The 11,603-nt window shown below is 65.5% G+C and overlaps 3 protein-coding genes across 8 annotated transcripts in view; 1 reads left to right on the top strand and 2 right to left on the bottom strand.

Moving 5' to 3' along the window:
• The window catches only part of IFT172 (intraflagellar transport 172), a 45,563-nt gene extending 44,937 nt beyond the window's left edge, over positions 1-626 (bottom strand). The window contains exon 1 of the mRNA XM_025194297.1: positions 582-626. Within this exon, the coding sequence (XP_025050082.1) occupies positions 582-626 (45 nt within the window). The remainder of the gene's footprint in view (positions 1-581) is intronic.
• Positions 111-4,194, top strand: LOC112548464. Of its 5 annotated transcripts, XM_025194326.1 has the most exons (6): positions 117-246; positions 913-985; positions 1,170-1,279; positions 2,398-2,441; positions 2,831-2,890; positions 3,051-4,194. In XM_025194326.1, exons 3-6 carry the CDS (start codon positions 1,250-1,252, stop codon positions 3,274-3,276), a joined length of 360 nt encoding a protein of 119 aa, XP_025050111.1. In that variant the 5' UTR covers positions 117-246; positions 913-985; positions 1,170-1,249; the 3' UTR covers positions 3,277-4,194. The 5 variants fall into 5 exon arrangements, with proteins under 5 accessions (XP_025050112.1, XP_025050111.1, XP_025050109.1 ...); XM_025194327.1 differs by lacking the exon at positions 1,170-1,279 and having other exon boundaries at positions 111-246; XM_025194324.1 differs by lacking the exon at positions 117-246 and having other exon boundaries at positions 261-985.
• A 442-nt stretch (positions 4,195-4,636) lies between these two features.
• Positions 4,637-9,944, bottom strand: FNDC4 (fibronectin type III domain containing 4). 2 transcript variants are annotated; one of them, XM_025194323.1, is made up of 6 exons: positions 8,929-9,944; positions 8,539-8,654; positions 7,134-7,332; positions 6,596-6,685; positions 6,116-6,249; positions 4,637-5,498 (listed from the first exon to the last, which is right to left on the bottom strand). In XM_025194323.1, the coding sequence occupies exons 1-6, from the start codon at positions 9,299-9,301 to the stop codon at positions 5,463-5,465; spliced, it is 948 nt and encodes a 315-aa protein (XP_025050108.1). In that variant the 5' UTR covers positions 9,302-9,944; the 3' UTR covers positions 4,637-5,462. The 2 variants fall into 2 exon arrangements, with proteins under 2 accessions (XP_025050108.1, XP_006037899.2); XM_006037837.2 differs by having other exon boundaries at positions 7,134-7,338; positions 8,929-9,942.
• Positions 9,945-11,603: the final 1,659 nt, after the last annotated feature.

The raw sequence follows: 11,603 nt of genomic DNA, 5'->3' as shown, positions 1-11,603 counted from the left end.
CCCGGTCCCTCCCAGCCTTTCCCTTCCCAGCGGCTGGAGGCTGCGTGGCCCGTCGCGCCCGGCGCCTGGTGTAGGTGCCGTGTGGGTGCCCCGGGCTGCGGCGCTGGCGCTGACCCGCTGCCCTCCCGCAGGATCTCCTACTGCACCACGGACAAGCTGCAGAACAAGGTGTTCGCCTACGTGGCGCAGAGCCAGCAGAGCGGGGCGCTGGAGTGCCACGCCTTCCTCTCCCCCAAGAAGAAGATCGTAAGCACCAGCCTGCCCGCCCGGAGCCAGCCGGGTCTGTGACCGCCTGCGTGAGCCGGGCAGCCCCCTGCCCCGGCACTGTCCCGGCCCCGCTGCCTGCTGCCCTCCCAGGACTCGACCGCGTCCGCCCCGCACGGCTCAGACAGCTGCAAGTCCCCCAGCCCCCACCTCTCAGCCAGGGACGGGGCCTGGGCTGGCTTCACCCAGAGCCCCCTAGTCGCAGCATGCACCCCTGGAGCTGCCCCCCAGAAACGACAGGGGTAACAGCAGCGCCGAGTGCCTGCACGGTCCCTGGGAGAGGGGCAGCGGGGGTCTCAGTCCCAGGACTCCTCCGCCTTTGGACCCTCTGGAGCCGCCCTGAATTCAACGTGGTGCTCCATGAATCTCCTGGGGCCCTGCTTTCCCTCCCCCCAAGGCAGCCATGCCGGGGAGGGTGCTGGGGTGCAGTCAGAGGAGTGTGGGCACAGACAGGTGCGGGGCCGCAGGGGCCTGGCGTGTCTGGGGCTCTCGTTGCAGAGCTGCTGGCTGGCCCCTGGCCAGGGAGACTTGCAGGCAGGGTCCAGGCCAGGCAGGTGCAGAGGCTCAGGTGCTTGGCTGGGAGGGCTCTGGGACGCTGCGGGGAGGGAGGGCTGCCAGCCTCGTTCTGCTCTCGGCGCTCTCCCGCAGGCCCAGGCTGTGACACTGACCGTGGCTCAGGCCTTCCAGGTGGCGCTGGACCTCTGGGAAGCAGCACATGCAGGTAGGACGCGGCTCTGCCCTGGTGCTCTATGGAGGCCCCTGGACCCACATGAGACCCAGCCCCTGGTTGTGCCCCCCCCAGCCTGTGGTAGCACCCCAAGGAGCCAGTTTGGAGGCGCTGGTCCCCTTCCCCTTCCCGCCCTCCCAACACTTGGGCTCTAACTGCTGCTTTTGCCCTGTTTTAGGCTCCAGGCAGGAGCAGCCCCTTCGCCCTTCCTGTGCCTTGGAGAGCAGTGAGCCAGGCAGCACAAGGGCGCCGGCCCCCATGGGGAACACCCCCCTCCAGCACCTCGGGGTACAGTATGGGCAGAGCCAGGCCTGGGCCCAGGGCTGTTTCGCACCCTGCCAGGAGCCGCGTGGCTAAGGGCTCATAGAGTCGCAGACTCCCAGACCTGTGGGGCTGACAGGGAGCTCTGGAGCTCATATCCAGTCCAGCCCCCTGCCTGGGGAAGGAGCAGCCCAGACAAACCCTGTGTCCAACCTCGGAGCCACACAACAGTCACCCCTGACAGTCCCAGGCATCACCCCTGTCCCTGGGAAAGCCTGCTGCTTCCATGGGGAGTCATGGGCACTGCAGAGAGCCCAGGCTGAGGCTTTGCCCCCGCTACAGGGGAAGGCAAAACCCCCCAGTCCGCACCAGTCTGAGCAGGGGGCAAAGCAGCATTGGGCTGAGCCTGAGCACGGGCAAGACCCTCCAGCCAGGATCCTGTGGGGTTGGTGCCAGCAGGAGCATCGGTACAGCCTAGTCCCCATCCCCAGCCTGGGCTGCAGCAGCACCAGCGCCTCTGGGGTTGGCTTCAAACCCCCCTGACACATGGAGCAGAAGGGGGCGGGGATGGGGGCAACCAGCACAGCCAGAAGCCTGGGACACCTCCACAGCAGAGCACAGGCATTGCTGCACCTAGATCCTCCCCGACTAGCCCTGCCTCTCCTTGACACCCAGGGACAGAAGTGCTGCTCTGCCCTCTCCCCTGGCGGAGACCCCCTCTCCTGACCGTCTCTGCTCCCCTGGTTCACACCGAAAGGTGGGAGCCCTGGGTGAGGCGTCCCCACCCCTCCATACCCCACTTCACTGTGCTGCTCCTGGGGCCTGCGTGCCTGGTTCTTCCAGGTGCTGGGGGGCTGGGGTAGGGACCCCTCCTTCCCATGCCCCCCACATGCTGCAACCGGAGCTCTGTGCCAGCACACACTGGGGCCAGACGGCTGCTCGCAGCATCCTCCCCATCCCCAAGGACTCCGGGGGGCATGCCCTGCCCTATCTGGGGTGCAGAGCCCTGGGGCTCCCCATGCCCCATGGCTGGGGCTGGGCATGGAAGCTGTGTCCCATGCAAGGCCCTGCTCGGGGAGGAACTGGGGGCCAGAGTCCTAATGGCAACTCCTCTGAGAGGGTTTAAACCTTCCCATCTCCTTCAGGAGGAGGAAGAGGAAGATGATGACCTGGATGAAGCCTTTCCCAGGTAGGTGCCGCCCCACTACAGTGACTGTGGCAGTGGAGCCAGCCTGAGCCCAGCTCTCTGGAGCCGGGAGGCCAAAACCCCAGTAGCGTCCCCCACCACCATGGAGGCATCCCAGGCCCCTGGCCACAGTCTGTGCCAGGGCCGTGCTCCTGGGTGGGGGGAGCAGGACTGTCTCTGTGACCATGCAGCAAGGGCAGGAGATCCCTGGGGGGCCCCAGCTGCCTGGTGCTGGGAGCTGTGGGTCCTTGAAGCCATGCCCTGTATTGTCGGGCTCTGCCCATGAAGCCCCTCCCTGGCCACAGTCATGGGCTGGCCTGGCCGGAGCTGTCCAGTGGGGCTGGTGCCTGCCATGGCCCATGGGGCTAGTGCCTTGTGCCCCCCGGTTGCAGGAGCGACGCATGCTCTCTTTGTTCCCAGCTGCACAGAGGAGGGCGCCCCAGGGCTGGCAGGTAAACGGCGTTTGTCCCCCGCCTTGTCCTGCCCTGCTGGCACATGCCCCATGCCGCAGCGGGGGCCAGTGTCACGGCACAACCTGGGGAAAGGCCTCTCCTGCCAGGAGAGCCCCCCATGCCTCCCCAGCTCCGCGGCCTCCTCCCTCTTCTGTTCCAGGCTCGACACTGCCAGCGCCGGGAGCAGGGACCTCGTGTGTCACACAGCTGGCAATGAGCTGGCCCCGCCTGGGGCGCCCCCCAGACGGCAGGGCCAGGCGGGAGGCGGGTGCCAGAGCCCATGCACCCGAGCGATCCTGCCCTGCGGTGCCCTTGGGCTGACAAGGCCCCGGCAGGCCTCAGCACCACCGTCGCGGACCAAGTGCTCGCATCCACCCTGTGCCTGAGCCCCGGCCCTGTGCGCTGCCCTGCTGGGGCAGGCCCCGGACAGCACCTGCCCTGCAGCCCCCGACCCCGCCGGACGCTTGCACAAACCCTTGGCTCTGCGCTCTGCCCCCAGTAGACGGACCGAGCTCCCTGCCTCTGTTCCCCGCACTGCTTCTGTCTCCAGCCAGTCCGCTCTGCTCCAGCCGGCCCCAGTCCTGCTCCTCTCGTCCGGACCTCAGCTCCGTTCCAGGTATATGGGCCAGAAGAGTCCCCACAGCCCTGTGGGCGTGTGGCACTATGGTCTCTGCTCCCCTCCCGCTGTGCTGGCCCTTAGCTTTCCATGGTGGGGGCAGTGCCAGGCTGGGGGCTGGCAGCTGCCCTGTGCAACCTCCCAGCCCCCAGGGAGCTTGCTTAGACCCAAGGACCCCTGCCCACTGCCCCCAGCCCCTGCCAGGCTGGTCCTGACCGCCTCGCCAGGTGAGCTGTGTCCTGCCAGAGCTCTGTGCTTGGGCTTTGGCCTCCACACCAGGCTGGCAGGCAGATGGCAGCGAGCCCTGCTCCGTGCCCTGGGGTGCTCTGTGCCAGGTCAGTGGGGCGCGCGGTGCTGGGCACAGCTGCCAGTCTGGGGCCCTGGCCCTCGCATCCGGGAGCTGGCGCTGGAGGCGTGCTGGAAGGGGGTGAGCTCTGCCCTTGTCCCCTGGGGAGTTAGCTCCCTCTGAGCTTTGGCCCACGGGAAGCGCCACCGGGCAGCAACCACTCGTGTACAACAATGGGGGGGGTGGCCTCTCTGGGACCCCTCGCTGAGCGCGTGGGCTCCTGCACCATGGGGCTAAGCCCCCGCTCTGCTGCTCCGTGCCCTCAGGGCAGAGGCTGCAACCAGCTGATTGTTGAGGCCTCACCTTTGTAGAGTTCAATAAACCCCTTTTCTACTGTTGTAAGCCGGGCTGGGCTGGGCTGGGCTGCGCTGGGCGGCCAGGCTTGCGCCATGGACACCCTGAGGCCAGGATGGGGCTGCCTGCACCCACGATAGACCCTGCGTTGCGCGAGCAAGGCAGCTGCAATGTTCCTGCATGTGGTGCCAGGGCCCCAGAAGTGGCAGGATGGCCAGTCTGCCCTTCCCCGTGCCCCGGGACTGCATCTCCTTTGCCCCGGATGAGGCCTGTCCTCCCCGTCCTCACACTCAGGCAGGGCCAGCTGGGTTGTGGCCCATGGGCACAGGACCTGGCCTGGCTCCTTCCCCTTCCAGCAGGTCATCTTGCTCCTGGCCCCACAGGGCCTCTTGTCCTCTGCCCACAGGGTGAAGGCACTGGGCTGGCCCCATCTCAGCCCCATGCTGCCATGGGACACGGCTCCCAGCCGAAGCCACCACAGAGCCTGTCCTTCCCTGCCTCAGACCACAGACTTTTATTGAAAAGCCCCTGCCGTGGGCACCGCTGGCCCTGCCCCCCTGCCCCTTCCCATGGAGGAGGCCAAGTCCGGAAAGTGCTGTGCGCAAAGGCTTGATCCTGGAAGACGCCGTGATGCTGAGTCCTGGGGTGGGGAGCCATGGCCCCGCTCTGGGTTGTGTGTCCAGGAGGCAGGAGTCAGGCTGCCGGTACCTCTGTGCTGTCCTGGTTGCAGGGGCTTGGCTGGGACAGCCTGGGGCTGTGCCAGCTGGCTTGGCTCCATCCAGGGAAGGGGGGGCTCAACCAGCAAAGCCCAGCACCTGGGCCCACCCTCATTCCCCTGCCCATAGGCACCCCCTGTAACTCAGCCCCCTGGCCTGGCCCTGGTTGCATGGACGGGAGCAGCCTTACAAACCCGTGCCCGGTGACCGCCCCCCAAACCCTGCACTGACCTGGTCTCACTGCAGCCAGTCCTGACCTGGGCCCCCACACCCAGCTTGCATGCGCCACCACGGCTGGGACCCTAGGCTCAGGAAAACCCCCATGGGGAGGACAAGAGCCAAAGCTGCCTGCTGCCGGGATCCTGGGCTGGAGCTGGTGGAGGGCGGCACCGGTGGTCTCTCCACAAGGGGCCACGAGACCTGGTCCCTACCCCTGTGTGGCCGCAGCAAGGGGCTTCGTAGGCAATGCAGTCCTGTGCTGCCGGTGCCGCCCGCGTGCCGCATGCACCGCTCCATCCTGTCTCCACGCACGGAGTAGTGTGTCCCGACCCTGCAAGCTTCCTCTGCTCTGGCTGGACCGGTCCAGCGCTGGCCCCACGCTCACACTTCGATGATGTTGACCGACGGGGACTTTTTCTGCCAGAAAGAAGGGGGCATTGAAGCTGGCACTTGCCCTGGTGCAAGGGGGGCTCCCACAGCCTGGCACACACTGAGCGCTGAGCACCGCGCTCCCCTGCAGCTGCAGCACCCCACCTGAGAAAGCCACCTTCCCCAAGCAGGAGAAGCAGTGACAGAGCCTGGCACGACAGCCCCCACCCCATGCGGGACCCAGGGTGCAGCCAAGGTTTGGAGACCCCACGGCAAGGCCCCTGCGCGGAGGGCGAGGCGCAGCCAGCCAGACCTGGGCAGTCAGCTCTCCAGCCAGCTCCGGGGGGCGTCGCGAGGGTCCTGCTCCATGAGACCTGGATGTTCATTGGGTCTGCGAGCGGCACCTTGTCCATGGCCACGCAGGCAGGAGGGCTCTGCCCTCCCCTCCGCTCCCCTGGGGCCGAGGTGGCAAAGGGACAGATCCTCGACCCTGCGCGAACCGGACTGGGACCAGCCCCCAGCAGCATGCATGGCCCCACAGCTGGGACAGCAAAGCGGGGTCCCCAGCACGTGTCATGGTGTGCCCGCCCTGGCACCAGGCCTCTCAGCATCTGGTCCCTCCACCCGGCTGGCCCCCGCAGCTGTGCACGTGCACGTGCACCCACCTTGCTGCGCAGGAGCCCCCCCGTGGGCCGCTCGGGCGTGCTGTGCTCTGACGACGGCTTCGCCTTCTCCTTGGCGTTGTTGGAGTCGTTGTCCTTGATGATGTCGTACTGCCGGCAGAACAGCGCAATCACCGCTGCCGCGGCACGGGGGTGTCAGGGGGCTCAGTTGCACCCCCCGGTCCTGCCCTGCCCTCCACTGCAGGCTGTGCTGCCAGGGGGGCTCTGGACACCTCCCGGCCCCCATCAGCAAAGCCCAGGGAGGGCCGCAACCACGGGGCCAAGGCCCCCTTGCTGGCCAGGGGCCCAGCGTGTTGCAACCAGCCATGGGGGCACCTGTAGTCTGCCCCATGCCCCCTCCCTGAGCTGGTGCAGAAACACCGGGCTATGCAATGCAAAGGCGGGACAGCTCTGCCCCACGCCCCCTCCCCAGGCTGCAGTGCACCCGCAGCCCTGCAGCATGGCCGGACCCGACACACACACCTGCCCACATGAGCAGCACGGCCACGATGATGACGATCTCGCCTGTCTGTAACTGCCGCTCCTTGTCCAGCCCCTCCACCGTGATGTCGCCTGCGGGCACGTGAACCCCGGTCAGCCACCGGCCCCCGCCCCCCCCACTCCGCTTGGGGCCAGTGTGGGGGGGACGGGGACTGAGCCCTGCCCTCCCCATGGGGGACAGAGGCCAGGGGGGCAGCTGGCCCTCGGGACATGGGGCTGCAGGCTGCCCGGTGATAATGACGGTGATGGCAGGGGCTGCCCAGCATGGGGGACTGGGGTTGGGTCTTGCTGGACTGGGGATGGCCATATTACTCTGCAAAGCTGCGGGGCGCTGGCCCCCGCTCAGCTCCAATGCAGCGCCAGTCCAGGATGAGCTTGCAGCCTCCCTCTGCGGGGGCACGGCGCAGCGCGGGCACAGGCCTGGGGGCAGCTGCTACTGGCCGCCACGTCCTCATTCCCCGTCCCTGTAGGAGCGCCCAACACCAGGCCGGCTGCCCGGCAGCGACGAGGCAGGGCTCACCTTGGTTGGAGCTGTTGGAGGGGAGGCGGTCGGTCTCCTTCAGGGTGCGGAAGTGCACGCGCTTGCTGGCCTGGCTCTCGCCGTGCAGGCCAATGCTCTGCACCTGGATGACGTAGTCGGCGTCCTCCGCCAGGTCCCACAGCACACAGGCCCGGTTCGTGGTGTTCACCTCCCGGATGAACCGCTGCATCTGCCCATCCTGCCGCTGCGGGGACCAGCCCCCGTCAGCCTGGCCAGGGCCCCCCCACAGCCCCACAGGGCCCCGAGGGGGCAAAAGCCCATGCAGCTGAGCATGGTGACCCCGTGGGCTTCTTGCCCAGGCCCCCAGGCCCCATGGGGCTGCTCAGGCCCCCCTGGATGCTTAGGCACCGTCCTCAAAGAGCCTCGGCGCCTTGCTCAGAGCCCAGCCTAAAGCAGACCCCAGGGGTGGATCTGGGGGTGCAGTGGTTGCACCCCCCCAATCCCTGCTCCACCCACACTTCACCTCCAACTGCAGTAGCATTTCTATCCAGGCAGCGCTGAGGGAGTCCATTGCCTTCATGGCTCCTGGTCAGCTCCCTGATTCCTGCTAATTTCTCGTCACTCCCCAGGCGTGAACAACCCTCTCCTTTGTGGGAGTCTTGATGATCCACCATTCAAGCTCTCCTTTCTCTGCAAGGCTGTTGTTCACCATTCCTAGTCACACCTGTCTCCTCTTGCCCTGCCCTGCAGACTGCTGGCAGCTCTAGCGATAAACCTGGACTCGGCGGGGGGGTCATATGAGCTCAGGGGTAGAAATGACCCACAGGGAAGTACTGGAGGCCCTGGCAAGATGCTCAAGAAGGCTAGATGTTGTTTTATGACTGAGAGACAGAGATCCAACTATGGCGACTGCAGGACTAAGGATACAATCTCCTTTGACCTTCCTGTGCCTAGTTTCTTGTGGTTTCTTAAAACTATATGTACTCTAGCAAACCAGTGCACATGCCTATAGGATCATAGGCAATGAGGGCTGGAAGGGAGGTCGCACCTAGTCCGACCCCCTGCTCCAAGCAGGACCGGCCACAACTACATCATCCCAGCAAAGGCTTTGTCTAGCCGGGTCTTCAAAGCCTCCAAAAATGGAGACTCCACCACCTCTCTGGTAACATCTTCCAGTGCTTTACTACCCTCCTCATGAGAAAGTTTTTCCTAATATCTAACCTCAATTTCTCTTGCTGCAACTTGAGACCAGTGGGTGTCCCTGGGGCCCGGGGCAGGAGCAGCTGGGGCTAGGACAATGACACGGGGCACGTGGGGCCAAGCAGAGGCCCCGGGGGATGAGGCTGAGCAGGGTCAGCCCAAGCAGGCGCCCCTGGGAACCGTGGCCAGCCGGGCTCCCGGGCTGTTTTCAGGCAGGGGCTGCCAGGCCCAGGCGCAAGCATACCTGCTGCAAGATGGCATAGCCGATGATGACGTCTCCCTCCGGGACGTCCCACGAGACGGTGGCGGAGTTGGCCTTCAGCTGCGTCACGGTCACGTTGACAGGGGACGGGGGACGGTCTGGGCGCACGAGGGGGGAAGGGACAAGACAGAGAGGTCACTCCGCTGGCCCCAGACCCAGCCGCCCCCCGGCCAGCTAGCAAAGGGCCCTGGGCCCCGGGCTGCAGAGGCAGCGCAGCCCCATGGCCAAGGCCGGGCTCCCCCAGGGCCAGGGCATGAGGCCCCACATGGTCCTAGGGCCCCTCCGCCCCACATGGGCTCTGTTTCCCCAGGGATGCAGCTTTTCGGAGATGGGCTGGAGGGGTCCCAGCACCCCTCATCTGAGTATCCCCACCAGGCTGGCGCAGGGACTGCCGTGGCCTGCAAGCACATCTCTGCCCCTGCTGCCCGCGCAGCACTGGGCCAGCCAAGTGGTCTCCTTTTGGGCAGCCTGGGTTTGGGTTCAGGTTCAGGTTAGGAGCAGACAGGAGCCGGCATGCTTTGGTGTTTCCCTGCCTCACTTTCCCTGCTGTGACCTTGAAATTCTGTGACACACTGGGAGGCAATGGGTTAACTTTCCCCCTGGTTTCCCCAGGTCCCAGGTCTGGGCCAGCGTGAAAAGGGCCATGGGGATAATTAGGGATCATAAGGAACACCTGAGGGGCAAACACTGCAAGCCCCCAGGCTGGAGACCGCGCAGGGCCTGGTGCCGGGACTGAGGGGGTCATAGAAACACAGAGTGCCAGAGCCGCGGGGCTGGCAAGGACCTGTGGGGGCACGTCCAGTCCAAGCCCTGCCTGCGGCAGGATCGGCCCTGTCCAAACCAGCCCAGACAAACCCCGTGTTCGACCTTGGAGCTGCACGACACCGTCATCCTGACGCAGCACCAGGCATCGCCCCCGCCCCCACCCCTGGGATACAGGGGGGCCGCGGCTGCCAACGTCCTGCTGCTGCCAGGGCGGTCAAGGACGCTGCAGAGAGCCCAGGCTGAGGCCGTGCCCCACTGCAGAGGAAGGCAAAACCCCCAGCGCAGACCAGTCTCAGCAGGGGGGAAATCCCCTCCTATCCCCAGTGCAGCGCGGGGCTGTCCGAGTGCAGGGGCAAGACCCTCCACCAGGACCCTGCAGGGTTGGCGCCATGGGAAAGGGGAGGCCGTGGGAAAGTGGACTCTCCATCCCTGGAGGTGTCAAGGAGAGGGTAGACAGCCGCAGGGCAGCGATGATCACGGCCCAGCGGTGCCTGTGCTCGCTGTGGACATTTCCCAGGCTTCAGGGCTCCACTGGTTGCCCCTTGCCCCTTTCTGCTCCATGTGTCAGGGGGCTTTTCCCCCTCCCCCAGGGGTGCTGGGGCTGGGGCTGGGCTGTGCCAATGCTCCTGCTGGCACCAACCCTGCAGGGTCCTGGCTGGGGGGTCTCGTCCCTGCGCTCAGGCTCAGCCAGATGCTGCACTGGGGCAGGAAGGGATTTCCCCCCGGCTCAGACTGGTGCGCACTGGGGGGTTTTGCCTTCCTCTGCAGCGGGGCACGGCCTAGGTCTGGACTCTCTGCAGCGTCTATTGACATTTCATAGAAGCAGGACATTGCTGCCATGGTTCCCTGTGCCCGGTTCGGTTACGAGGTCTGTGTTGTGTCAGGGTTGATGGTCGTCTTACGTAGCGTTTCCACGATGGTTTGCCTGGGCTGGTTGGGCTGATCCTGCCTCAAGCAGGGCTTGGACTAGCTGTGATCTCTGGAGCTCCCTGCCAGTCCCGCGGCTCTGGGACTCGGCACAATTCAAACCTGGACTGCATCAAACCCCCCAACAAGGCAGAGGGGCGGGAATCTGGAGCTTGCTTTGACCAGGAGGACGGATTCTGGGGCCAGAGACCTCCCCGCGCTGTAGTGAGCATCTGTTCTCCACTGGATGTCGCTGCCATCGGTCATGCCTGATTGCTAATATCCCGATACACCAGCATGTGGTTTGGAGGAACTTGTTTTGGCTTCTCTTGTACTTCTCCGGATAAAATAAATGACCCCAGAGTCATGCTGGGTGTAATGCAATGAGCCAGGTAGCCCCGTGGCTGGCTGGTCATAGCTGCTAGCATCTGGGCTGGTTTGTAGACAATAAACCCGGCTGAGCCCTTTGTGACTAAGATCTGCAGCCTGCGCTCTCTCTTGTAACAATGAGGTCGTTAAGGGCACGGGGTCCTGAGAGCACTTGCAGACCATCCTGGGGGAGCCCAATGTGCCCGTAGCATCGCCCCTGAACAAGGGGAAGGCAACAACATGGACCATGCTGTTGGATGACACCGGTACCTCCCTGGAGACCCACAGACCTGAGAGCCAGGTGACATCCCAGCTGCTGCTCAGCCCGCCTGGCCAATCCCTCCTCTGCACAGGACAGAGCCCAGCACCCCGCCCAACTGCCCCTCCTGGGGTAACCACAGGGTCGATGCCCTGGGGACAGGGACCGACTCCCAGCCCCACCAGAGAGGCAGTGTGCATCAGTGCCACGGGAGGTGCCAGGGACAGCGTTGGCTCTCGGGCCCTGCAGATGCTGTTGCCAAGCTATTAATCTGCTGGGAGGTCAACAGCAAGGCAGGAGCTGCCTGACAGCCTCCCTGCGCCCGGTGCCACAGATGGGGTGTCCTCCCGGCTCCCATACATGCCCCGTCCAGAGCCAGCCGAAGCCGTAGTGTTTGGCGGCACTGTCTCACCAAAACCCCCAGGCCTGTGCAGGGGGAGGCAGCCAGCACAGCCCCACTGCACCCCGATGGCCAGAGCTGCTGCAGGGAGTCACCAGGACCTGGGCCTGCAGCTTCCCCTGCCCTGACCAGGACGGAGCAGAGGCCTGGAGGGAGGCACAGACTTGCACCAAGGAGCCCAGAGAGATCAGACAACCAGGGTTGCAGCATGGCCAGGGTGCCGGGGCCTCTACAGCTCATCCAACTGCCTGCCCGAGGCAGGATCAGCCCTGCTCAAACCCTCCTGGACACGTCCTGCCTGACCTGTCCTGACACCACACCCCAGTCCCGTGCACAGACATGGCCCAT

This window comes from Alligator sinensis, unplaced genomic scaffold (genome assembly GCF_000455745.1).
Source record: "Alligator sinensis unplaced genomic scaffold, ASM45574v1 scaffold2020_1, whole genome shotgun sequence".
In the NCBI taxonomy this organism is placed as follows: domain Eukaryota; kingdom Metazoa; phylum Chordata; order Crocodylia; family Alligatoridae; genus Alligator; species Alligator sinensis.
Note: the sequence above shows the minus strand (reverse complement) of the source record. Positions and strands in the feature narration are given on the sequence as shown.